General features: G+C 34.2%; 2 protein-coding genes across 5 annotated transcripts in view; both read right to left on the bottom strand.

The window, feature by feature from the left end:
- Nucleotides 1-3,188: 3,188 nt before the first annotated feature.
- The window catches only part of LOC111594198, a 34,640-nt gene continuing 11,702 nt past the window's right edge, over nt 3,189-26,126 (bottom strand). Inside the window, exons 1-8 of one of the 4 annotated variants that reach the window (XM_023307396.2) lie at nt 15,147-15,254; nt 10,558-11,086; nt 6,411-6,753; nt 5,349-5,752; nt 5,140-5,261; nt 4,916-5,031; nt 4,086-4,203; nt 3,189-4,023 (exon numbers count right to left, since the gene is read on the bottom strand). In XM_023307396.2, the coding sequence (XP_023163164.1) occupies nt 3,550-4,023; nt 4,086-4,203; nt 4,916-5,031; nt 5,140-5,261; nt 5,349-5,752; nt 6,411-6,753; nt 10,558-10,858 (1,878 nt within the window). In that variant the 5' untranslated portion in view covers nt 10,859-11,086; nt 15,147-15,254 and the 3' untranslated portion in view covers nt 3,189-3,549. Of the gene's footprint in view, nt 4,024-4,085; nt 4,204-4,915; nt 5,032-5,139; nt 5,262-5,348; nt 5,753-6,410; nt 6,754-10,557; nt 11,087-12,003; nt 12,060-15,146; nt 15,255-26,126 lie in introns of those variants that run through there. The other 3 variants (XM_023307395.2, XM_023307397.2, XM_023307398.2) reach the window with 3 other exon arrangements.
- Nucleotides 21,779-22,494, bottom strand: LOC111594202. Its single transcript, XM_023307399.2, has one exon. It carries the CDS (start codon nt 22,451-22,453, stop codon nt 22,115-22,117), a length of 339 nt encoding a protein of 112 aa, XP_023163167.1. The 5' UTR covers nt 22,454-22,494; the 3' UTR covers nt 21,779-22,114.

The following is a 26,126-nucleotide window of genomic DNA, read 5'->3' as shown; positions in this document are numbered from 1 at the left end:
TTGGGCGGACACTACGCAGTGCTTGGCCACTCGCACTTTGGCACTGTCGGCCATATACGTCTGAATGCGAATGGTGGTGCAGCAGCGCCCGCTACTAATACCACCAGCTGCACTGTGCCCAACTGCCAGGGGTATGTGGGTGCTGGTGGTGTTGCTGGTGTTGGTGTTGGTGGTGCTGGTGTTTCGAGTGCGGCTGCTGCTGCTGCCGCCGCTGCAGCTGCTGCAGCAGCGAGCATGGCAGACTATGGCAATGTCAAGGTGCCCGTCAAGAATAGCGCCTCGTCCTTCTTCAGCTGCCTGCATGGCGAGAACTCACAGAGCATGACAAATATATATAAGACGACAGCTGCTGCTGTTGCTGCTGCGCACCACTGTTCGCCGCTGACACCCAATGTGTCAATGGAGCGTGCAGCGCGTTCTGCATCGGCAGGACCAACGACAGCAGTAATTGCAGCGGCAGCAGCAGCAGCAGCGGCGGCCGCTGAGGAGCAACAGCTAAATGTAGAGACCGCCTGCAGCTCGGCTGCTGCGATGCGACCCACGGGCGCCATACCAAAAATAAAATCCACAAGCAAAGCGGCCAAGGAGTCCAGCACAGCTGCCGCTGCTGGCAGTTCCGAAAAATCAGCAACAGGTGCAGCGCCCAAGAAATCTAGCACAGCAGCAACGGCAACAGCATCGCGCTCGAATAGCTCCTCTGATGCCAGCAACAATACCTTGAATCGCATATCCAAGTCCAGTCTACAGTGGCTGCTGGTCAACAAGTGGCTGCCACTGTGGATTGGCCAGGGACCCGAGTGCAAAGTGAGCCTTAATATACATTGCTATTAACTAAATTTAACTAATCTTTGCCCTTTTCAGCAGGTAATTGACTTTAATTTTATGTTCTCGCGCGATTGCGTCAATTGCGACACCGCTTCGGTGGCCTCGCAAATGTCCAATCCGTATGGCACGCCGCGTCTGGGGCTCGGCACACTGCCGCAGGACATGCTGCGCTATCAGGGCAGCAGTGCCAACATGCGACGCGATGCCACGAATGCAACAGCTCGACCGCTGCACAGCAACCTGAGCCGGTTGCGCTGCGGCGCCGACAAACGTCAGAATCGAACAGCAGAATCGAACAGCAGCTATCGCCATGAGGATCCTTCGTATGAGAACGTGCACGTGCAGTGGCAGAATGGCTTTGAATTTGGACGTTCACGTGAACACGATGGCAATTATAATCAACAGCAGCGACCGCTGCTGCAACGTGCGCGCTCCGAGAGTCCCACGTTTAGCAATCAACAGCGACGTATGCAACGTGCCGCAGCGCAGGCTCAGGCGCAAGCGCAGGCGCAGGCTCAACACTCAGCCAAGCTTCCCGATCCTTTCAAAAGCTACGAACTGAATGTAGATAACAATAGCTTTAAGCCCAAGCAGCCGGTGGCGATGGAGCTGTGTGATGAACTGGAAGGCGCTGTAGGCGGTGCAGCTGCCGAATCGGATGCTGAGCAGGCGTTAGAAAACCTAAATCCGAGTGATAACGAGACTGAAACAACGACAACAACGACATCACCAGCAACAACAACAACAACAACGCCAACAGCAAGCAATGCAAATGCCGCAACGTCTAGCAACAACAACAATGCCAGCACTCAAGATGCAAACGATTAAAAATTTTACTATCTATAAAAAAGTATGTTTAGCTTACAGCTGAAAACTAACGATTTTATTGGAATTATTATGTTTTTTTTTAAAACACATTTCGTTAATTATTTGTCAACTTTTAACATAATTAGATCTCACGAAAAAAATTATAATTGGCATAAACAAAACGAAAATCGAAAAAAAATTAGTTTAAAATTAAGTAAAACAAAAAAAAAAATATGGAAACTACTTGTAGAATTTGATACATTGTGATTCGAGACGATTGCGCATAATCTGCCAAAGCTCGAATATTTAGCATATTTACTAGACTTTTAGCTATATGTATGAAAGTCTCTATGTCTCTCACACACTATCTCTCTGTCTCTTTCACTTGCTCATCAAGTAGCTAAAGCCATGTAAGAGTAGTTACAACGTCTATATACAAACAATGAATTGAAGAGACGCAACATGCAATACAAAAGCGCCATATCATGCTAAAATTATATATACATTATATAAACTAAGGTACATACAGCATACGTATACATAATATATATATATATAGAAATAGAAGCAATACGCATTTTATATTTAATTTTGAAATGTTCCAAAACGAGAAATTGTTGTGTTATTTTTTGATGGCACGGCAAATGAGTCCACTGCCCACACCCCACATCCTTTCCACTCGAATATGAATTATAACCATATGTTTACCTATCAATTGTTTAAGGACATGTTATTTTCCGCCTTGTCCCATATTTGGCATTTGTTAACTGCACGCGCTTTGTTTAAGTTAAGTTTTCAAAGGAAAGAACATAAAATACGAGAGAAGAAAACATTAATAACTATCTTTTAGGTCAATTAGTGTAACAGGTATTATTTACAAGCTTATATACACACATATACAATAAAAGTTATACACTCATACATCAAAATCATATACAATAATGCAGATATATAGATCCTAAGCATACTTACATGTATTGCGTTTAACTAATTCATAATAAAAAATAATAAAAAAAAAATTGAATTGTGTAAATATTGAATAATTGAAAACAATATGGTTTTGTTTTGTTTTTGTTTCTTTTTTTGGTTTTGCTTTTGTGTTTTTATGGTTTTATTTTTATTTTAACAAACTATTATAAAATTGCATGTTTTTCATTCTCATTGCTTCTTGCTGTTGTTTCATATACACAGATACAGATATAATAATAATTATTATAATAAACTAAAAAATACAATATCTGTCATATAGATATATGCATATATATATATATATATATATGTATATATATATATATATTCAATATTTTTCACAACTATTGCGCTTGACTACGACAAATTGGATTTTATTTATTTAATTTTTTTTTTAAATTTTATTTCTTTTTTCGCTACATTTCCGATAATGTTTAAATTTTTTTTAGCCGATATGTTTTCGCTACGTTCACTCTTAAAAAAGCACAAAACACCCAAAGAGCGTCTAATTGCACATTTATATATATATATATAATAATATACGTATATATTGAATTTTTCTTTTAGTATTTTTGTTTAAATTCCGTTTCTAAGTTTTCGTATGTTTTTTAAATTTTTGTTTAGTTTGCAATTTGTCGCTACGTAGTTCTACAAGCTTCATTGGAATTGCTGATAAGTTCTTTAGTATTAGGTATATATATGTATATGTATATATATATATATATATAGTTGTTGCCATTCTTTTTTCATTTATTATTTGTTTCTGTTGTAGTATACTTCGTTTCACCGCCTCGTTTTCAATGCTAAACTTAAAATGTACACACACAAAACTAAGAACTAACTAGACACAAAAAAATACGTTACAAAAAATTAGCTGAGAACTATACAAAAAAATCCCACTCAGATCAAATTATATATATCAAATTTATGCACCAAATCGAACTCAATCTATTTGGGCAACTCGTAGATCTGGACGGGCAACGCTTTTGGCGTTATTATCTCATCCTCAAAGTCTTCGTCATCGCCATGGATGGCATAGTCGCCGCCATTGTGCTCGCTCTCGAATTCATTGGGCACAATCTCCACATCGCTGGGACGTATGGTGCTGCGTGATCCTCCGCCTCCGGCCTCGCCGCCATTTCGATCCGATCTCGTTTTGGTCGATTTGGTAATGTGATCGCGCAGCATATGCGAGTAGAGTATGTCGTCTATATAGTACATGGTGCCCAGGTTATAGACAAACACCTCGCTCTCCGTTATCTGTGCATTGTTCACGCTCGTATAATTGCTGCCCGGATTGCGAGTGATCTTCACGTGACCCCCGCCGATCGTCTCGAATACCTCATTGTCCCGCAAATCCCGATTGTACAGACGTCCGCGCACGAAGTGATTCAGTAGCATTTTAATGCCGCGCTGAGAGGCCTACAAATTGGGTGTTGGTATTAGATTACGGTAAGTATTATTAGTGGATGAAGTGAACTTGCCATAACATCATCGGAGAGTCTGTCGAAGCCTATTTTCTCGAAAGCCTTGTCTTCGGGCACAAAGAACGTATAATTTGCGCCAGAGATGTGGGGCGCTATTTCTGCATTGTTCAGATATCTATAGGTTGAAATGAGCAGTAAAAAAAATTAGTAAAATTATATAATTTAATAAAATATTTAATATTTATACAGGGATATTATATAGTATTATATAGTATAAATAACTAGGATCTGGAATCAAACTGCGGCTTTTGGGCTCGGGTTCAAATACGATCGTATGATTATAATTGTATACTATTTGAATAATGAGAATCCGATTATAAAATACCAAACTACTATCCACACTGCATATACTACAAATATATTCAAGCTCAATTTATATTAAAGATAAGCTTCTCAAAAGTGTATTATGGATTCCCCTTTTATGGCTAGGAAAGGTTGTTAGATTTTGTTTAAAATTGTTCTATGTTCGATAAGCATTTTTACTTCCCTTTAAACTAAAAATCGATATCGATATATCATATACTTGAATACCATTTCTCTGAGCTACACTAAAGCCTATCTCGAAACTCTACCTAACACAGCTCAAAATTATAAAAATTATCCTAACTCACACAACTTTTCTTTACAAATCGATAAATATCGTTAGCCTATCTTCCGTTTCAAAAGATTTTCAACAAGTTTCCATTCATTTCTCGTCTTAAAGTCAATGATTTTCAACACGAAATTCAAGCGCTTCACACTTAAGTTTCTCAGTACCTTCTCCTTTTTGTAATTTATGCGCAGCTCTCCTTTAACTGATTTTAGTTGTAATTGGTATTCATGTTTACCTTGTAATTTGCGTAAATCTCGAATCACGTTCCAAGGCCAAAAACGAGTGCGATAGAAATTGTGCGCCGAACCACGGGAATGCCAACAGCGGCGGTGTCTCCTTATCCTTGTGCATCTGTGGCGAGTTTATTTAGCTTTAGCTCATATATCAAAGCCAGGTGTAAAAGTGTGCGTGTGTGTGTGTGTGTGTGGGCGAGTGCGTGTACGTGTGATTTTGGGTTACCTGATGCAATTTGGAGACCACAGCCTCGGAGACAAATAACACCTCAGATATAATGAACACCTGATTGCCATTGGATAGCGTGTAATCTGACATAATGCTCACATTATTCACAGTGGGCGTGGCTGTGTAGAGGTCAAAGGTTAATCGCAATGTAAATTCACACCGAAAATTCAGTTAGTGGGCAAAATAATTGAAATTCAAGCACTCACGCTGGCCATGGAAGATGACATTCTCGCCGCCCATAGTATGGACGACCATTTGGTCCATGTTCTTGACGTCGGACAAGCGCAGGGGCCGCTGCATGGGCAGGAAATGATTACGCAATACGCTCTCTGTGAACTCGGGCACACTGAATGGATAGAAGCCCCAATCGATGGGATGCCAACGCTGAAAGGCATTGTCCGATGGTATAAGTACCGTATAGGCATTATCGTCCATAATGCGTGTCAGATTGGATTTCGATAGAAAGTGCTGGAACACTTTTGTGCCCGTTTTCATGTTGGCCAAAAATGACATCAATGGACTCGCCTTTGATTCCTTAATAATGGGCTCCACTTTGGCATGTGCATTCGTAATGTTTGGCTGCTCCAGCGGCTGTGGGTCATTGTAGCGGCTGCAATAGAGTGGAGCACGTGGTGGCATGTTAGCAACTGAGCACAAAAGTTGGGGCCACAGAAACTTTTCCTTTTCTTTTTTTTTTTTGCCTGATAAATTTTGCATGAGTGCACTTTTTGACCGCAAACAAACTAGCATTAGGAGCTGCACTCAGCGAAAACTTGCTAATTGGAAATTTTTGGAAAATTGTTGAAATTTTATAAAAAAAAATTTTCGTTTTTAAATTGGATCAAATATGGAAATATTTTATAAAAATTAAATTTTACAAATTAAGTTTTTATTTTTTAATTTAATTTTTGATAATTGAATTCAATAAAAATGTTTTAAAAACATTAGATTATTCATTTAGATTTTTTTTTAAATATTATATAAAAAAAAACATTTTTAATAATTTTTTATTAAATATTAAATAAAATATATAAATAAATTTTGTAAATAAAATAAAAAAATGCTTTGATCTTTTGAAAACTTCACATTCATTGTTTTAAAAATATATATAATTTTCAAATTAATATTAAGTATTAAAAAAAAATTCTTTTAAAAAGTTTCTTTATCACATCATGACAAATTGTTATTCAACTTTTAAGAGCTCACACCCATTTCGCTCAGTGCATAGAGGACATGCTGTTTGCACAGACTTTGGTTGGCTTACTCACTTATTCGTTTCCTGTATGTTGCGCTTGGAATAGGGCGATTTCCTATCGCCCAAATAGCCATCAATTCCAATGGCCATCAATTGCTCATTGATACGCAGCTTGTAGAGTATTTGCTGTCCGTTGAGTAGCCAAACATTGTTGTGGGACTTTTCCAATTTGCGAAAAACGATTTTATGTCCATTGCCATTACCATATGACTCCTCCTCTTCCCTGCCGTTGGCGAGCGTATTATAGCTATCAAAGATTTTCCCTGGCACCAAATGCTCCAGCATGAATTCCTTTAAACGTGGCTTCTCAATGCTTCGCACATCGATTTTCGGTATTATCAATGTAAAGGGTGTATCTGTTAGGAGAGATGGAAAGGTATGAGAACGTGAAGGCAAAGGGTACACTGAACTTGGCTGAGTCTCTATGTGATATTGATATCGATTCAGAAAATGTAGCTTATATAGTTAAATGCCTGCACGTGCGTTTTTTATAGCTATGTGTCAGGGCTACATCAATTTACCTTATCACTATGCAAGACGCAAGATCGTGAGCTTAGCATAATTAGGTAATTGTTGAGGAATGTATGTATATATATTTATATAGTTCTATGAACTCTCAATCTTATTTATTTAAAGATTGATAGCCAAATACGATGACTTATATGATGGGGAATACCTTGAAAAGTAAAAGTAATGAAAAAAATTTAAAAAAAAAAAAACTTTTTAAAAACTAATTATTTAAAAATATATTACAATACTTTAATTTATTTTATAATTATTTATAATATAAATCTTTATTCTTATGCAAATAATTTTAATCAATTATTTTTGGGTGACATATTCAGTTTTAGAAAAAAATATATAAAAAACATTTTAAAAATTATTTATTAAAAAAAGTATTACAATAAATTTTTTAAATTTTACAAAAATTGTTTATACAGCAAATCGCTATTGGCTTTAATCCATTATTGGCTTTGTTGCTTTATATATTCATTATGCTGCTGCCAGGCAGTTGGTGTGTTAACCAAAAGGCTGTTGGTGAACATGGCCCAGATCCAGCCATACAATAGGCCATCCAAGATGTGACTGCGATTCATATTGAATACATCAAAGAAGCTATCATTCCAGACGCAACACAAAACCAGCTTGTGTAGGCAGAAGATTTGTAGCTGCAACAGTTAAGTATTATGAAAAATCGATCGATCGAATTGCAAATGAATCTCATTGACAACGCACCTGCTGCTGCTTGGTGCCATTGTTCTTGAACTTAAGCAGTTCGTGTCCAAACTGTTGTTCCGCTGACTTGATGAATATGGTCTGGTGCACAAAGCACAAGGGATAGATCAGAGCAACGCATATGTTATAGAAGAAGAAGCACAGCCTATGTTTGTCATAAAGAAAAAGATGCAAGCAAATCATGCAGTAGTTTATCTGCAGGCACATGGCCACCCACACAAAGGGACGCAAGAGCACTTCGAAATGATGCCTCAAATGGATCAGCGTCACATAGTGCTTAACCTGCTCCTGGGTAACGATTCTGATGCGATGTTTGCTCTGCTGAATGCACTGCAGCTCCTTCTCGTAGTATGCTTGCAGGAGCAGCAGACCCAAGTGCGCCAGCAGACTCAACAGAAAGGGCTGCAGTGCCACAAACAGCGCAGCCGACCAGCTCAGGTAGGTATCAATGGGAGAGTGTTTTACAACATAGGGTATATGACTGAAGGTGTTTTGTCTTATCACCATGCCGCCGACCATAAACGATTCGAAAACATAAATCCCAAATAGCCACCAGTTGATGCGGGGTGCGTAGCCATATCGCCTACGAAATCGTTGATATATAGCAGCAAAATCGTTTAGAACTCGATCAACGGACTTCAAGCGATATTTATAGATATGCGATAAACCCACGGTTGCAATAATGTTTTGATACTTCGAAATCAGGGCGCTCATGAAGTACATCAAGGCTAGAGCTTTGCCTTGCTCTTCTATATTGCCCGATATGAATATTAGGACGCGCATCAAAAACCATTGCAAGTACAGAAAGCCAGATAAGAATATCCACGGGCGCAGCCAAAGGCAGTGCATCAGTGTGACCAGCCGCTGCAGCCACTCACGCCGCTGGAATGTGCCACTGTGCGGCATATACCTGTAGATGTTGCAGCCGAATATTGAACTCAACGTCGCGAGCACGCGCAATGTAACCGTCAGCACGGACATGGTTCAACTGAATCCTATCGCATGATTCGAGTGCGACGCCACGTGCTGACAGTGACAAATGGCCAACTGGGCAGAAATGATGATGGCTAAATGTTCAGCTCATTTGTTTAATAGACCAGACATCGGAAAATGTGGCCAACACGAGTTCGCAAAAAATCTTTGATAAATTATAGTCAAAAGATGGGAAAAACGGGAACGCAATTTATGGCACGTCGCACTTTGAATGGTCTTATATATACTGCTTTATATAATATAGTTGTAATGACAGAGAATTTTGAACAGCTAGTTGAAGAGCTATATAAATAGCTGACGACATGGATAGCTATATAAAAACAATTAAGCCAGGAGCTTGGAAAAGAAGTATGCCGAGCTTTCAATGCCCACACATAACTGACAGACATATAAAATATAGTTACGAGAATAAATGATGGGATAACCGATTTAGTTCAGTACTTGAATACCCTTCTTGACATTAGGAGCTATGATATAGTTGTATATATAAAGTTAAAAAGTTGCTATTGCTTTGCTTCTCCTAATTCAATCCTAATCCATTTACTAAATATTACATATAATATATCATATTGTAAAGCATAAGTCATATTTGCCTAACTGACTTATATATAACGCTTACAAAACTTTCTGAGAAAAATTAAAAAAAGTTCTCAAATTAAAAAAAAAAATTCTCAAATTTCTGAGAATTTTTTTTTAAATTTTTATTTTTATTTTTTTAATTCTGCTAATATAGATAATAGCTATAATAAGACCTCAATTATAGAATATTTAAAAAAATAAAACGTTTTTTTTTTTGGTGTCTCAACTTATGCACATGCATACGTGTATATAAGACATAATTCTTAAATGTATATATATATATCTATATAATTGATTGATTTGTAGTTGTCTTATGCTACGCCTTATGTAATTACAGAAGACATTATATGCTGTCAATAAGCTGCTCTGTCGAAAGCTCAATTTTCAATAATTTGATATTCAAGAGAAAACGAATTAATGGGAATGAAAAAATATGGCTGACTCATACTTTTGACGAATAAAGGTTCAACAAACGTTTGCAGTTTTATTGACTGCTAAAGTTTCAATTCATGCAGAGTTTATATTTAAAAGAATGAAAAAAATATATATAAAATTTGTGATTAGAACAGATCTTATGACTATATAGTTGTATATCTATATAATTTAAACTTAAGATTTCTTATTAAGTATATTTTATAAAATAATGACCTTATTTTTATAAAAAATATATAATTCTTAAATAATAATTTATATTTTTTTAAATTGTTTTCCTCTCATGATTAAAGAAATAAATAAAAATGTACAATTTATTATTATTATTTTAATATGAATATAAGTAATAAATATATATATTTTTTCGTATTTAAAAATGTATTACTTATTATTATTACTTATTTCTTTTGATTATAAAAAATTATATTATAATTTTTTAATAAATATATTTTCTATATATTTTTATTTATTTAAATTTTTTAATTTTAATTTTTTATAAATAATTGTATATTTTTCTATTTATTTATCTACAGTTTATACCAGTTAAAATTCATATTTATTATATGTAGTTATATAAGCCATGTATAATATATAAAAATTAATAATAATTACGTTTAACATGAATTTCTAGTGTAAATTTGAATATCAAGTGATTCAGATAGTCTTGAACCCTTTTTTCACACTATACTCTTCCTATACAACATAAATTCTTCATATTAAATATTAATGCAGGCTAGTCCTTATAGATGCTTTTTCCCTAAGGGCTTGGCAATTTATGGCGATCGATATATATTATTATTAATATAGTCAATTGCAGTTATAGGTTAATGAATGCTGAAGTAAGTTAATTGTTTATTTCCCGGTTATTTACTCATATGTGTGTTTGCCTAAGTATGTATGTATACCTGAACGTCACTCACCTGTCTTTGTCTTGTAGCCGTAGAGCTCCAAAACAGGAAAGCCATCGTTGATAAACCGGTAAATGTGCTGCCACTTGTCATCTTCCTGATTGGACTGCAGCCCAGCCAAATCGGGCAGCACTTTGCTCTCAATCAGCTTGGCATTCTTCAAACTGCCATCAATTTGACGCTCCGCGATGCTGCTGGCTGTTGTGTCACTACCAGCCGTTGCAGTTGCCGTTGCCGTTGCAGTCGCCGCCGCAGTTAGCTGCAGCAGCAATAAAAATGTTGCTGCCGGCACTTGCAACATTTTGCGTGACATTCAAGTTTTGTGAGTTTGTTTTTCGCTTTTAGGAAAAATTGTTTTTAATTGTTAGCACTTTTCGAGAGATAGTGAGAAAACCTCTTTATATTTTTTGCTTCTCTTGCACTTGTTTTGCTTTGTTGTTCTTTTTTCTTGTTTGTTTTGAGCTTCGTTTTATGGTACCACGATTTTATTCATTTTCGCTTGCAAATCTTTTGCGCAGACACTTTACATAATTGCCAAGAGCTATGCAAAAATAAGTTAGAGAAACATGCTTCTATAAGTATTTTTCTATATTCGCTTAAAAAGTTTTGATTGCGACTCATTAACATTCGAGACGCTAACTCAGAAGTTGAAGTGTTTTGTATGCAAAACATAAGCCTCTAGCTGGACGATATGAACAGAATAGTTTGCGCTGATCACATATATATATATATATATATAAATATATATAGATATTTATGCATATGCATATGTATATATATATACATATATATATATGCATCTATGCAGCTGTGACACAGTTACATTGCAGTTTTGACCAAAATTGGGCAGTTGGCTTACTTGTGTCGACTGGGAAAAAAAAGAAACCTGTCTTTTGAAACCAATTTCGTGACAGTTTTTACAGCAGCAAAAGTCTCCCATATATATACACGTAATTTGTTTTTTCTTGCAAAAATTTAGCTAGAAAATTTGCGGTTAGTTTATTTTTTGCGTATGCTCGCAGCCAAATAGGATAAACAACCATATAATGTGCGACAATTTGTTTATTCGCTGACCTTTGTGCTTAAATCTGATCGCATACAAGGCTGACAGTCAGATACACAAGTTACGGATACATCTACAGCTACAGCTATAGCTACATCTACATCTACACGATAGCTAAATGTGAAGAAAGTAAATTAATTTCAATTGAAGTTGACAAACTAAATGACAAACTACGGCGTAAATAAAACCAAACTGTGACACAAGCACTTGGGCGGCAAACATGGCGCATATATAGAGCTGATGAAAATATGCAAAGCTCAGATATATAAAGGGGAAATTTATCTATATATTCTTTTATTCCTTTTTGTTAAATATTTATAATATTTGAGAACACACTAAGCATTTTAATTTTTTTTATGTATTTTTTATATCTGGCTACTTCACAGATTTTTCACCTTTGGTGTCCATTTGGCGAACCGAACCGAACCAATTCCCGTTTCGTACTGCATGTCTGGGCGCGTTTAGCGCTCAACCGGGAGCCCAAAACGGGCTTAGCGCAGACCCAATTGGAAATGGGATGACACACACAGTCATGAAACCTGTTTGTCTGGCCATGCCATTTAAAGCGCATATATCTGATGCATTAAGTTTTTAGTTTATATGTGTTTTATATTTCTTTTTTAATGCGAAAACAGTTAAGTTTTGTTTACTTTTGGACATTTTCTTCTTGGAATTATACGCATATTTGATTAACGTATAATAAAATAACTGAAGTTTATTATTCTTACTTCCTGGATATATATGTGCATATATATATATAGTTATAAAATTTGATTATGTAAAAGTCTATACATTTTTTAATTTAAAATAATTAAAAGTTTTTTTATAAATATATAAATAAATTTATATTGTCACAAATTATTTTAATTAAACAAATATATATATATATATACATATATAATAAGAAAAAAATATTTTATAATTTTATTAATAATTTTAATAAAGTCTTTTAATTTTTATTTTTAATTTAGTTATTTTTGAATAAAATTTTTAAGTTTTTATTGCAGATATATTTAAATGCTTAAAATTGTTTTTTTAATTATTTTTTAATTTCAATTAAAATTAAAAGTTTTTTTTTCTGGAACTTTTTTTGTTGAATTTTTTTAATATTGGCTTTGATATAAAAATTAGAAATAGAAAATTAATTAAAAATATTAATTTAAATGAATTTCGAATTCTGTATTTTTGACTTTACGTATCTTGCCCTTTTATTTAAGCAAAATGTCTTAGGATTTAAAAAATGCTATGTTCTCAGCTAAATTGATTTTCATATTCTTTCAGTGTAGGTGCACATTTTCCACTGGGCAGTTATCACTTATCACAAACGCTCATTATTCATGATTATGCTTTGGTTTTTATGTGCAAAATTGTGCAACTGACGTCGCGTCTCGTCGTTGTGCCGTACTAGCACTAGCCCTGCCAGCTCCTCTCTCCACCCTACATATAGGTCTCTCTCTTTTTCTCTCACTCTGTTCATCTCTCTCTCGCCCTGTGTCTGTCAATTGCTGTGATTATTCGTCTTCTTATTGTTGATGTTGTTGTTTTTGTTGTTGGTGAACGGGCACTGGAATCGGCGCCGGTGTCCGGTAGTTGGCTGCATTATAAAAGCAAAAGCACTCAGAGAACCCAAACTCGAACTCGTAGATTTCACGAATTAACATTTTCGGCTTCTTTACTGAATGCCGACTAACTGCCTTATAATGAAAGTCTCGTGCAATGCTATTTATTATTATAATTTTTCCGTCTCTCTCTCTCGTTTCGTTTTGATCATGGAACTGAAAGCTGACTTTAATTGATATTATTGTCAGGCGGATATTTTATTTTTAGTTTACTTTCAATGGGCATCAGTGGCCGAACTGCATTTCATATGCATAGTGGGCGTTGATGACTATCTTGATAGAAAGATGAAAACGTTTTATTGTAATTTTTAATGCAAATTATTTACATATATTTTGCCCTGTAAGAAGTTGGGTATTCTAAAATTGTAGAACGTAAGATCTATAAATAGAAGCTGGGTATTCGAAAATTGTGGAAACGTTTAATATCTATTGTTATGAAATGAATCATTTTTGAAGCCGCATCTAATGAAATAGTGTCCTTTTTGTGCCTCTGTCTTTTTGATCTATACATATGCAACTTGGTTTTGATCAATGTTATCTAAGACATACCAATTATCTAATTTAATTTTTAAAACAATTTAATTATTCTATTTAAGCAAAGTTTTATCTGATCAAAAAGGCCGCTAGGGCAACTTTTGATTTGAACCCGGATACTCGTGACTGAATCACATAGAACATCAATTAATTGATATAAATATATTAATATTTATGTGTAGTCATTTATAAATATATTAATTATATATGTACAAAATATATTCATATATATATATATTTGCAGTCCCATTCAACTGAATAGGCTGGAAGATCCTGCTTATATATTTTGTTCTCTTTTCGTTTTCATTGCTTGTATATGCTTAACCTTTTCTATGATTCTAAAAAGCGAAGTCAACTTTAAATTAAAGCAGTTATATACTATAAAAACAGTTAAGCATTCATAACTGCATTACCCAAGGAAAAAAATGTAAGCTCGAATACTGCAGCAAATTGTTGTTAATTGCCTAACAACATTTGCGCGAGCATAAGCGGCGACTATTTAATTATAATTACTTTCGCGCGGAAAGTTAGCGGTATTTGCTTAACTTTCGTTTAGCACGTCAGATGTGCGTGTGAATGAATGTACATGTGTGTGTGTGTGTGCAGCACGTATGATTAAAAAATTCTTGTGAAACAATTTTCATGAGTTTAGCGCTGCAAATGCCGGTAAGCCAAGGAGAGCACGTACGCACACATACACACACACACACAGCCACTCACACATATGTTATTAATGTTGAGCTCAGGGAGTGTGTAGGAAGAGTGCTACGAGCACAGCATTTGCCGTGCTGCAAACGGGCACAAAAAACAGCTCAACAGAGCAAATCATTGTTATATCTTCAAATTGTGTATACGAAAATGGACAACAACTATATACTACTACTATTACTACTACTCTTACTACTACTCTTACTACTACTCTTACTACTACAGCTCTTACTACTACTACTGCTGCTGTTAGAGGGCCGCTACTACAAGCAACAATAACAACAACAAGAGCAGCAGCCGCAGCGGCTTTACTGCTGCTGCTGCGTTTGTGTATCCAGAGTGCAAACCAATTGAAATTAATTTGCATAATATACTATACGACAGTTAGCTGGGAGATTCAGCAATAGAATTATGAGGCGGGCCCAACTGCATATTCTATATAGCGCTGATTCTGTATAATTCACAGTTTATTGCACTTGGCTTTTCTTGCACAATTTTCTCTCGCATTCACATTTCCCTGCCAAATACACACACGCATACACACACTCATACACACACAAACACTCAGAGAACGTTTAGTCAAATGTATTTCATTCAAGTTTTTAGTTTTTGTTCATGCGCCTTTGTGGCACCTACGCTTAATTATATTAATATTGTTGCACATCTTTTTTTAATACATTTTTCTTTACGTTTGTTTTATTTTTCGGCTTGGGTTTTACTACGCAGAGCCTCGCGCGCCTCCGTCAACAAAATGATTGCGTCTGTTGTGCCGGAAAATTTACGACTTATTGAGAAGCTTTAAGCGTTGCTAGACGCAGTCGTCGACGTTGTCATCAACGGGACTCCTTGACCAGGGTTGCCAGGTAATCAAAATCACATGAGCTTTGTTTACAAATAAGGCCTTAATACATTCGATTAGTTTTATCTAAGCATTTTGTTTGTTTTCTAAGAGAAATTCTGTTTCCGAATTGATTTATTTTATTAAATCATCTTATTTATTTCAGTTATAAAATAAGCTTTAAGCTTAAAACGCCGTTAGTCAAGACGCATTGAACGAGATTAGCTTTGCCGGAACGGCCATTCTATTTCAACCAAAGCTTCAGTTTAGTCTGGACAACAACCTGCCAAGTTGCCAGCAGCAAATATAAATTGAAATATTCATACGCACCGTTGTATATGAATTTAGGGATAATAGTATAAGATCATAAAAAAGAAACAAACAAACTTTACGAATTTTATATCAATAAAAATTAATAAAACAATAATGTAAACTTATTAAAAGATGATTAATCATAATAAATTTTAAGGAAATTCACTGAAATCAACCAAAAATATATACAAAAATATAATATAAAATATAAAATAATTATCTTAAACTAAATTTAAAAAAATAAAACTAAAAACATTTAAAAACATTTAAAACTTAATTAAAGAAAAAATATTTAGCTGTAAAAAAGCTGTAAGAAACAAACCAAAAAAATATTATTTATTTAAAAAAAAAAAAGACAAAATTTTTACATATATAAAAAATTAATTTTTATTATTTTATTTACAAAAATAATTATGTAGCTTTTAAGGAAGATTAAAATATAAAGTGCGTAATTCTAACTTGAAAAAAAAGCAAAGTAAATAATTCGTGAAAATAACTAAAATAAAAACCATGAAAAAGAAAAAAAAGCACAATTGAGTAACAATATAAATTAATCGATCAATCAATCTATAAATATTACACACATACTTCACTCATTAAAACACCTTTTATCTGCAACAATGCAATTGCAAAAAATTTATCACGTATACGTCGCAGTGGCAGGAACAGCACAAAATAATTAACACATTAACAATGTGATTTATATATATATATTTGTGATAAATTCTTAAATATATTATATGCTGGCAAGCGACACGTGACAATATAAAACAAACCAACTCAATTTATATGCAATTGGCAAACATTAACACAATAAATAAACAAATATTTAATGTCAAATTAATTGTTATGCCATTAAATGCAGCAACAATAAGCAGAAAGAATAAAGTAATAAAGCAATGAGCAATCGAACTGTGAGCAATGAAATCAATGTCAATAGTGGAGAAATCATGGACATAAAAGTAGTTAAAGAAATGTTCAATAAACCATGACTATTTCAAAATTTATTTACTAGAAATGAACCTTGAATAGATCAATGCTGTCCAGTCATTTCTACTTCACTTTCTTTTTTTTTTCAAATAAAAATCTCAATGGATATTTCTGCCGTGGCTTAAGGGCTTTGACCACTAGCACAGATATACGCAACTTGAATCTAAATAAATATAGTCCAGACTGCTTCATGGTGGCCCATTGAAATGCCAGGCAATCAACAGTGTGCAGGACAACACTCGACCTCTTGCAAATTGCTATAGAGCCAAAAAAAAATAAAAGGAAAAAAAAACTCCAGAGAAGAGAAATAACGAAAAATAGTTAAATGACATGAAAGGCCAATGGCCAAACAAAAGTGCAACGAGGTCGGCGCACATAGCAAACTTTGCGGTTAAAACTAAAGTGGCCTGTTAGGCTTTCAGAAAAGTGTCCAAAAACTTTGAGCATAGAAAGAATGCTGTTCATCTGCATTTGGCCACATTTTTGGTGTGGTCGCACCCCAAACTCTCTCCGTCTCATTTTCGCCTCATATACCTTGAAAGCTCTGGGTATGATGTTTTGGTGAAAGTGTAGCTAACTGGTAGATGAACGTATTTTTGACAATTTTTGATTGGCAAAAGAGGGCGGAATAGAAGTCTGAAGGTTTATTATAGTATGGTTAGTGAATCATATTTACAATAAATATTGATTTTAATAGTTCTAAATTTTGTAAGATTTGAAGACCTCTTTCTGCTTTAGAATCTTTTTCTCTCTACTTTTGTATCTTCATATAAAGATCTACTTGAGAGTATCAGTAGCTTTCTCCTTCTTTCCATATTCTCCACGCATCTCTCTTTAAAAGCTTCACATTTCACTTCACTGTTTAAGTAACTCTCTGTGCCTCTCTCTCTCTCTAGATACAACAGGTATATTGAAACTTCACTTATAGCTCCGCTGTTTTAATAACTCTCTCTCTTTCTCCCTCTCTACTTTCGAACCTTCTTAAGATCGCATTAAGTGTATCTATGCAGCCGCTTACTCCCTGCACTCTCACTTGTTCACTCTCTCTTTCTCTGTCTCTATTTCTATTTTTTGAGGCTTTAATATTTCAACACATTTTGCATTGCAGTTGCATAGTAAACGCTAGAGTTGGCCTCCAGCACAAATGCCTCACGCTCGAAGTGTCTCTTTTTGTGGTAATTTATGCATGTTGTTTGCGTACTGCTGACTTTTTCGGCATTTACTCGTTATAGAATAAATAAAATATGTCACAAAATGCTTTGACATGCTCGTTACATTTTCTACACGTATAAACTACAGTTAAAACAGAATTTTGGAATTTTTGAATTTGTGTTTTGTGTTTATTTAGTTAAAATGATATATTTTCATGGTTTAAGGAATTTACAGATGTCAAACTACATAAGGAAGCTTTTTCATGGTTTTAACAAAAATTTTATTTACAAATTGTCATTAATTGATAATGAGTACTGTTTAGAGTTAGATACATAAATACATAGATGCATATATACATAAATACATAGATGCATATATACATAAATACATAGATGCATGTATACATAAATACGTAGATATATAGATACACACATAGTTTATTACGATTTTTGTTGTCTGAGCTAGGGCATGGGATTAAATCTAGCAAGAGTCTTTGGTATAAGCAGTTGTTCAACTATTTTTTTTTTATTTCAAAACATGTTGGTCGTAATCTCTGTACGAATAAGAGAGAACAAAAAATAGCTCTGATACAGCCTAAGCTCTCAAATTGTCATCACAATTTGCATTGAAAACGGCAAAAGCTTTCTGGCCGACAAGAGAGGCGCACAAAACAGACAAAAGGACGTTGTCGGCCTTGAATTGAGTTTATTTTTATTGCACACAATTCTAGATTTTTGGCTAGAACTCAGTCAGTTGTCAGCTTCTGTGGGGTTGAGCGGCAGCTTATCACAGAATTGGCAGTTAGACTTAATTGAATATTCAAATGCGCCAGTGTGCATATTTAAATGTGACTGGCCTAAAACTGTTTAGCTGGACAAGGCCAGCCCAGAGCCCTCACTTTAAGCAAAATGTTGCGAGTCACTAAAGTGAGTTCGATTAAATTATGGAAAATGTTAAAAAATAATTACTCTAATTAAAAGTGTTGCGGCTTTTTCTGACACTTTTTGTCTGCTGCAAAAAGAGGCTAAATTATGCATGAACATAATTCACATTTGATAATCAATAAGTGAACTGAAGCGCATTAAAATTGAATATAATTAAACATTTTTCACTTTCACAGAGTAGATAGAACATTCATTTTTACTGCTTTAAATTTAAATTTTAGCTAACAATTTATTTTCATAATAAAAATAGTTATTTAATCAAACCTTCAACTCTGTCTCACAAAATGTCATACATATGCTCTTTTATTTATTTATAAAGTTGCACTTATCCTTTGTCAAGCAGCTGTCAGCGAGCACTCCTCGTTGCCCTCACAATTTGCATTTACATTTTTGTGATACTCTTTCGAGGAGTGAAGAGAGTTCATGGGTTTTATGCAATTTGCTATTTGCTATTCACGCTAGAGACTTGAAACATGGTATATATCTTCATCAGTTTTAAAGCTAAAATGGATCAATCTTGCAGGCTTAGGGCAGATCTCTAAAGGATATTTGAAACATTTTACATCTTTCGTATTATGCACGAGCATTAAGCAGTTGATTACGCCTGCCTGCAACGTTCTTACTTATTTCATTTACTCTTGCTGCGTTTTTTATTTTATTTTGGCTTGCCTGAAAGGCTAAATGAAAAGTGTTCAACTGAGATTTACTTAAGAAAATTCTAAGCAACATTTCCCCAGATAGCAGACGGCAGCCAGCAAAAGGCAGAAGCCAAAGACAGTTGCTGCTGCTGCTGCTTGCTCCTTGCGTCCTTGCCAAATGTGCAATCCTTGTTTATTTACATACTTGGCCTGCAACCTTTTGTTGTGCAATTGACTATGTCTATAACAATTGTGTTTTATTTAAACAATGAAGAAGTAAAAAAAAAACTTGGAATAATTTAAAACGCTTCGCTTATGCATAATTCAGACCTTTAAATATTTACAAAATAAATAAACATATGCAGAGCAGCAACAATAAATGCAAGCAGCTTTTGTTCAAATAAAGCATTGTACGAAAATATTGCCCAATCGAGCAATAAATCAAGAAAATATGGAAATGGCATGAAGAACAGATGCTCTGGAACATTTTGGAAAATTTAAGAAAATGATTTTTTTTTTAAATTTACGATCAAATTTTCAATCAAAATATAGTGCATCAGACGCAGCTTTGCAAAGGCGCACTATTGGAAAGGCAGATCGAATCCAGAACTCATCAAGTGTTGAGTTGTTTCTCTTAGAACCCTAAAAAATATCTTTTTATATGGCCTGCTTTTTCAAGTACCACAAATTTAAAGAATTCACTAAGAAGATAACTAAAAAATATTATAGATTTTCAGAGAAATTTGTTCTATTAAGATTTTAAGCAAAGCTTCCATTTTCTAGTCTATAATTAGTTTACTTTAAAATTTCAATTGTTTCCACTATAACCTTTTTGCTTGCAAATAACAAATATGTTTAAAGCAAAGCTTATGTCTCTAATTAAATTTCCACACTAGCCCAAGAGCTAGCCAAAAAATTACAATGAAAGAAACGAGAAGCCACGCCTTTGGCTTAGCTAAAAAAACGTTCTTATATTTCTTTCGTCTTTGCCGTTGTCATCGCAATCGCCATCGCAATCGCCGTCAACAAACGGCATGGACATTAATGCTTAAGCTAAGCGCATTCGCCATTATAATTAAATACGCCAGCGACGTAAGTCTTCGCCAAGAGCCACGCACAAGCACATACACCACCCACGCACACTCAGATTCACTAACACACACTTTGCATAGTGCACAGTGCAAATAATTAGCCTGGCTACGAAATTCTGTGAGTAATTAAGGTAAGTCAGCTGTTGGCCTTTGCCCTCATCCACACAACATTTTTTGCTAACGGAAATTAAAGTTGTAGTTTTTTTTTACAAGCTCGTGAGATTGTTTTTATTCTGCTTTGTTTCATTAAGCAGCTATTACGGGCTTTGTAAAAGAGCTTTAAAGTTGAGTGCTTGAGCAAGTTTTTGATACACTTTAATATTACCATAAATTTATTTAACGATAAGCGGATTTTTATGTTGAGTTTTCAAAAAAAAATATAATAAATAAATTTATAATTTAGATTAATATTTTTGGTAAAGATTTAGCATTTTGAGGAAATAATTGTTTTAGCCATATTTTCGAAAAATTAAAATTTTCCTTTTTCGCTTTTTATTCACATTTTCTTTTTGAATAGAAAAATGATTGGGAAATAAATTTGAAAAATTCAGAGAAAATAGAAGTAAAGTAAAAGTAAGAAGAAGGCATGGCAGACCCTAAAAAATATATATATATATATGTATATGTATTCTTAATCAGGAAGATGGGTTCAGTCGTGCTGTTTGTTTGTCTTTCCATCCGTCTGTTCATCTGTTATGTTTGATGGCGTCATTGTGGAGCCTATAAAAGCTTAAGACTTGAAATTAAGTTTATTTAAAATATTTGATTCCTTCTCTTGCCTCCAGACCTTATATTGCTTGAATTTGATCAAAATTGCATTTTTGTCATTGATGCCATGGATGGCTAATAAAGAGTGACCCAACACGAGTGATACTTGAGTCCTTCCAAAGTGACATTTATACTTGAATCAATGTAAATCATATGTATATGTAGGCAGCTTCCATATAAATTCTTTCTTAGGCTTTTCTCTTATTATTTCCATCTCTTCTTTCTTCTTGACTAATTTTGTCATTTATAAATTTTCAGCTCACCGTATACATTTCATTATGATTGAGTTTGTTATAAATATTATCGCTTGTACTTTCATTCTACTCGCAATGTATATCAGACTTAAAGTTTACTTTTAGCTAGTGTAGTCAGCATTGATTGTTAACAGTTTTGTTATTGTTCCAATTAGATTTCAATGTCATTTTATTGCTTGATTTCGCTTTGAGAGTTTCACAAGTTTTCTTGAAATTCAGGTCAGAAATCGTGCGTAGAACATTTTTAAAGCATGTATTGGATATTTTTCATTTATTGGTCGTAAAAAACGTTTTGATTACACTTAGCAGGTTCGTATATCAATATTAGTGGTAGCTTCAAAGAAATACTAATAATTTTTAGTTATATATTTGGCCAGGAGGAAGAGAACTACGTAACGAAAGTCCAATGTTTTTTCTTTGATAATTTATTGGAATTTTATTAGTTTTTATTTAAAAGTTAGTTGCTATCAGTATTAACTATAGAATGCTACAATCAGCAAAAGTCTTTTCGTATTTCTTTTGTTTTTTTTGTATGATAATTTTCAAGAACACTTAGGAACAGAGAAATTTGCCACTGAAACAGACACACACACAGATTCAGATACAGAAATGCTCGTTGCATTGGCGCTGAGCGTGGGCGTACGTGGCATACGTTGAATCACCGCACCTTGATGCTGTTCACTTCGATCCAGATCATCAGCGCTGCTATAACCACATAGGCGAGCACAATGAGTAACACCTGCAGTGGACTGGCGGTGAACACCATTACCACCAGCATCACGGTGCCCAGTATAAAGACGATGGCCAGAAAGACGATCATCATGATGCTGGAGGCGCTGCGATACCAGGCATTGCGTTTATCCGGCGGTGGCACATATTTCGGTCTCAGTGGACTATATTCCTTTTGATATTGTGTCTCGAAGCCGCTGGAAAAATCGATCTCGTCGTGACCGCTCTGCGGCGCCGTTGCGGTCGCCTTCTTCTCATCCGTGTCCATGCCGCAACGCGTTCGTCTTTTAACTAACAAATTTCGATTCAGCGAGGCGTAGATTGCGTTCCACTGCTGAGTCGCAGTCGCAGTCGCAGTTGTTGTCTGCCTCATTATCACAGCGCAAAGGTGTTAATTGTGGCAACAACAACAGCTACAACAACAGCGCTGACAAATGTGTTCATACACATATTGTATATATTCTCATTTTTTTTTTCTTTCTTTTCGTTCTGTGTATGACTCAGATAAGATAAGACGCTGGGAATCTATTACGATTCGATGTTCGCCGCTCGACGTTCGACGCTCTTTCAAAACTGCAACCTTATCAATTATGACTTCAATATATTTCTGACGCCTCCGCAGTTCCCCCTTCCCACTAACAACAACAAATCTCTAAATGTACTAATTAGGGTTTTTTATTTTTATTTGTAAACAAAATTGTTGCGTTTTGTTACCCAGTTTTGTTGATTTTCTCGCATAGCTCTCACTGTATTCAGCGTATTTGCTTTCATCATGAATGAAATCCGTTTCGTGTATTTTCTTTTTATTTTTTGTTTGGAGGTTTGTCACATGTACAAACCAAATCTTTTGTGACGTCTCCCATAACAGGCCACGCAATGTTGACATATTTAAAATTTAATGGAGCCAAACCATTTGCAGCTGATAAATATTATTGTAATTCTCAGTGCATTTGCACCTTAGCCGATAAGTTTTGATTGGGTAAGCCAATAATTAAAATGATTTCGTTTCAAGGTTTCATATATATATTCTATGTATATATTTCAAGTCTTTACCTAATGGCGCTATACAACAAAAGATTTATGTTATGAAATATATAAAAACACTTGAGTTTCCAAGCTCCCAGTGGACCCATTTGAAAATGTTTTTTAAGATGCGATGCAAGAGTATATATTTCAAATTTCAAATCTCGAGCTCCAATAGTGTCAAACGGCAATAAGCAACCAGACGCGCATTGCTGAAAACAAATATACTCTATATTTCATACCATAAATTGTTATGTCTTCAATCGACAAAATGATCTTCATAACTTCAAACTCATATGAGATCCGTAGCAAACAAAATAAATTAGAGATTAGATTTCATGAATTGGTAGTGAAATATTTATATCAAACTTAGCACGGACTTACAGCTTGCTACAGCAACCCACTTGAGATTGTTGAGTGCCCTAACAACAATTACTCAATTAAAATATCAATGAGCTCTAGATAACATAATTATATTATGCGTGCCAAAGTGATATAATATCTTTCGACTTGAAAGCTTAAAACAGTAAATAAAAATGCAATATATAATATTTTAATAAAAGAAGATCTTATACTATTTATGTCATATATATCATATAAAGGACTTTTTATATTAATAATAATATGAATTTTTTAATTAATTTATATTTAATTTATAATTATATTTTCCAATATACTTTTTAATTCTGTGTAAATGCTTATATGGCAATTGCTTTTGTATATAGTCTATAAGTTTTACGCTTGATTTTTGTATATATGTAAGTCTAAACTAGACTTTAAATGTAACTATAGGGTATCTCCAAGTCAATTTATAATAGCCTCTGCACACACACACTCTGCAACGCTCTCACACACACCCTACTTAGTTTGATAAATGCAGTAAATTTTTGTGTTTGCGCTGAATAAATATTTGCTGTTGATATTACGATTGGCTTTATTTTTATTGCCCGTTGAAAGTATATAACAATATAACTGTGAATGTAAAATATTTTAATCACCGATTACATATGTTGTTTGTTGTTTGGAATTTAAAAAAAAATTTTAGTTAGAGACAAGTTGATTTGCATTTATAATATATGTTTACATGAAAAATAATTATAAGTAAATGTAAAATGCAATTAATACTAATAATAAACATTTTTAATTATATTGGGTATTTTCTTTTAACTTTAGTCATCGACAGGTCACAAATTCCAACTCAAGATAGCTTTAATCAAAGCTGATAAATTTATATTGATTCGTCATTGTTTTTAAAGCTAAATAAGGAACTTAATAATGTTAATGCTTTATATAGGTAGCTCGCTGGCGATAAGGATTTCACTTTGCTGGCTATATACTCTATATAATCTATATATTCTATGTACTCTATATACTCTATATACTCTGTATACTCTGTATACTCTGTATACTCTATATACTCTATATACTCTATATACTCTATATACTCTATATACTCTATATACTCTATATACTCTATATACTCTATATACTCTATTTACTCTATATACTCTATATACTCTATATACTCTATATACTCTATTTACTCTATATACTCTATATACTCTATATATTCTATATACTCTATATACTCTGTATACTCTGTATACTCTAGATACTCTGTATACTTTATGTACTCCATAAATTCTATTTACTCTAGAAACTCCATTTACATAGAAAGAGATAGGCAGACTGACTATAACAAATGAGTTGAAAGCTCTAATAAATATCTATAAAGAGTATATATATATCCTTATGTGCATTACATACTTCGTGTGAAAATGTAAATACCCACATACCCAAAAATACAAGAAAACTTAAAAAAAACGGAATGAAAATAAAAATTAAAAAAAGTATATACAATTGTATGAATATCCCAGCAGCCAGAAGGCAACATCGACAACATAATTTGTATATATTTTGTATATACGATGGAGCGGCGATAAGTTGTTGTGGAGTCAGAAAGAAAAAAAACTGAGAAAAAGATTTCTTGGAACATTATTTGCTGACTTTTGCATAATGTTTGTCGCCTGTAATTCAATTTGAAATTCAGCGCTGTTAAATATATGGCACTTGGTGATGTTGGATCAGTTTGCCAATTGCTTTATACTTGATAACAACGCGCCTGATATTGAGATTTTGTTGCTGCACAATGTGGTAATAATAGTTGAAGTACAAAACAACAAAATTTAAAATTTTATTTTTTTTTTGAAGTGAAAGTCGTGATATGCTGCTGGATAACAGTGCAGAGTGTGAAGAGCAAGTACAGCCAGAGGTAATTATTGATGTTGGCCAATTGGAGGATGCTCAACCGATCTTGCAGCTGTCAGAGGAGTCTGATGCCACAAGATTCTATACATGCAAGACGAATAACTTCCTTAAAGCTCAAAGTTGGACCAACTTGGCCATTATGTTCTGTATTTTTTACAATTGTTTCATTGTTATCATTTTGTTAATATCGTTCATACACTCCAGGCTGGCAAATTAAATATGATTTCCATTACATACAATCAGAATTGCATTTTCAAGTGAGAGTTTGGGACCAGCATTAGGTCAGCACGAGTTGACCAACAAATCGACAGTCCCTAAACGCATTTCAACTTTATCCTCTCAGCGACTACATGGATCCATTGCTGCCAAACAATTTAAGTTGTTACCAAAGTCATCAGCATTCTGGCTGCGGCTACTACTCAGCAAAAACTTGCCCCTGCTGCATTTTTTGCTTCTCTTTTCTCTATATTTTATTCGTATACCCTGTAAGTCGAGTAGTGTGCATAAGGGCTATGTGTAAATGAGTTGATCAACATTATTTTACGTATTAAGTGCTTACAACGAATCAACTGGTTGTTTCTATTGACTATCGATTTAGCTAGTTATCGAAAATTTAATTTTGATTATAATTTTGGTGATGCATGCTTAGA

Source organism: Drosophila hydei, unplaced genomic scaffold (genome assembly GCF_003285905.1).
Source record: "Drosophila hydei strain 15085-1641.00,03,60 unplaced genomic scaffold, DhydRS2 tig00008114-arrow-pilon, whole genome shotgun sequence".
Lineage (NCBI taxonomy): Eukaryota > Metazoa > Arthropoda > Insecta > Diptera > Drosophilidae > Drosophila > Drosophila hydei.
The sequence above is the reverse complement of the archived record's forward strand: the minus strand, read 5'-3'. Positions and strand labels throughout refer to the sequence as shown.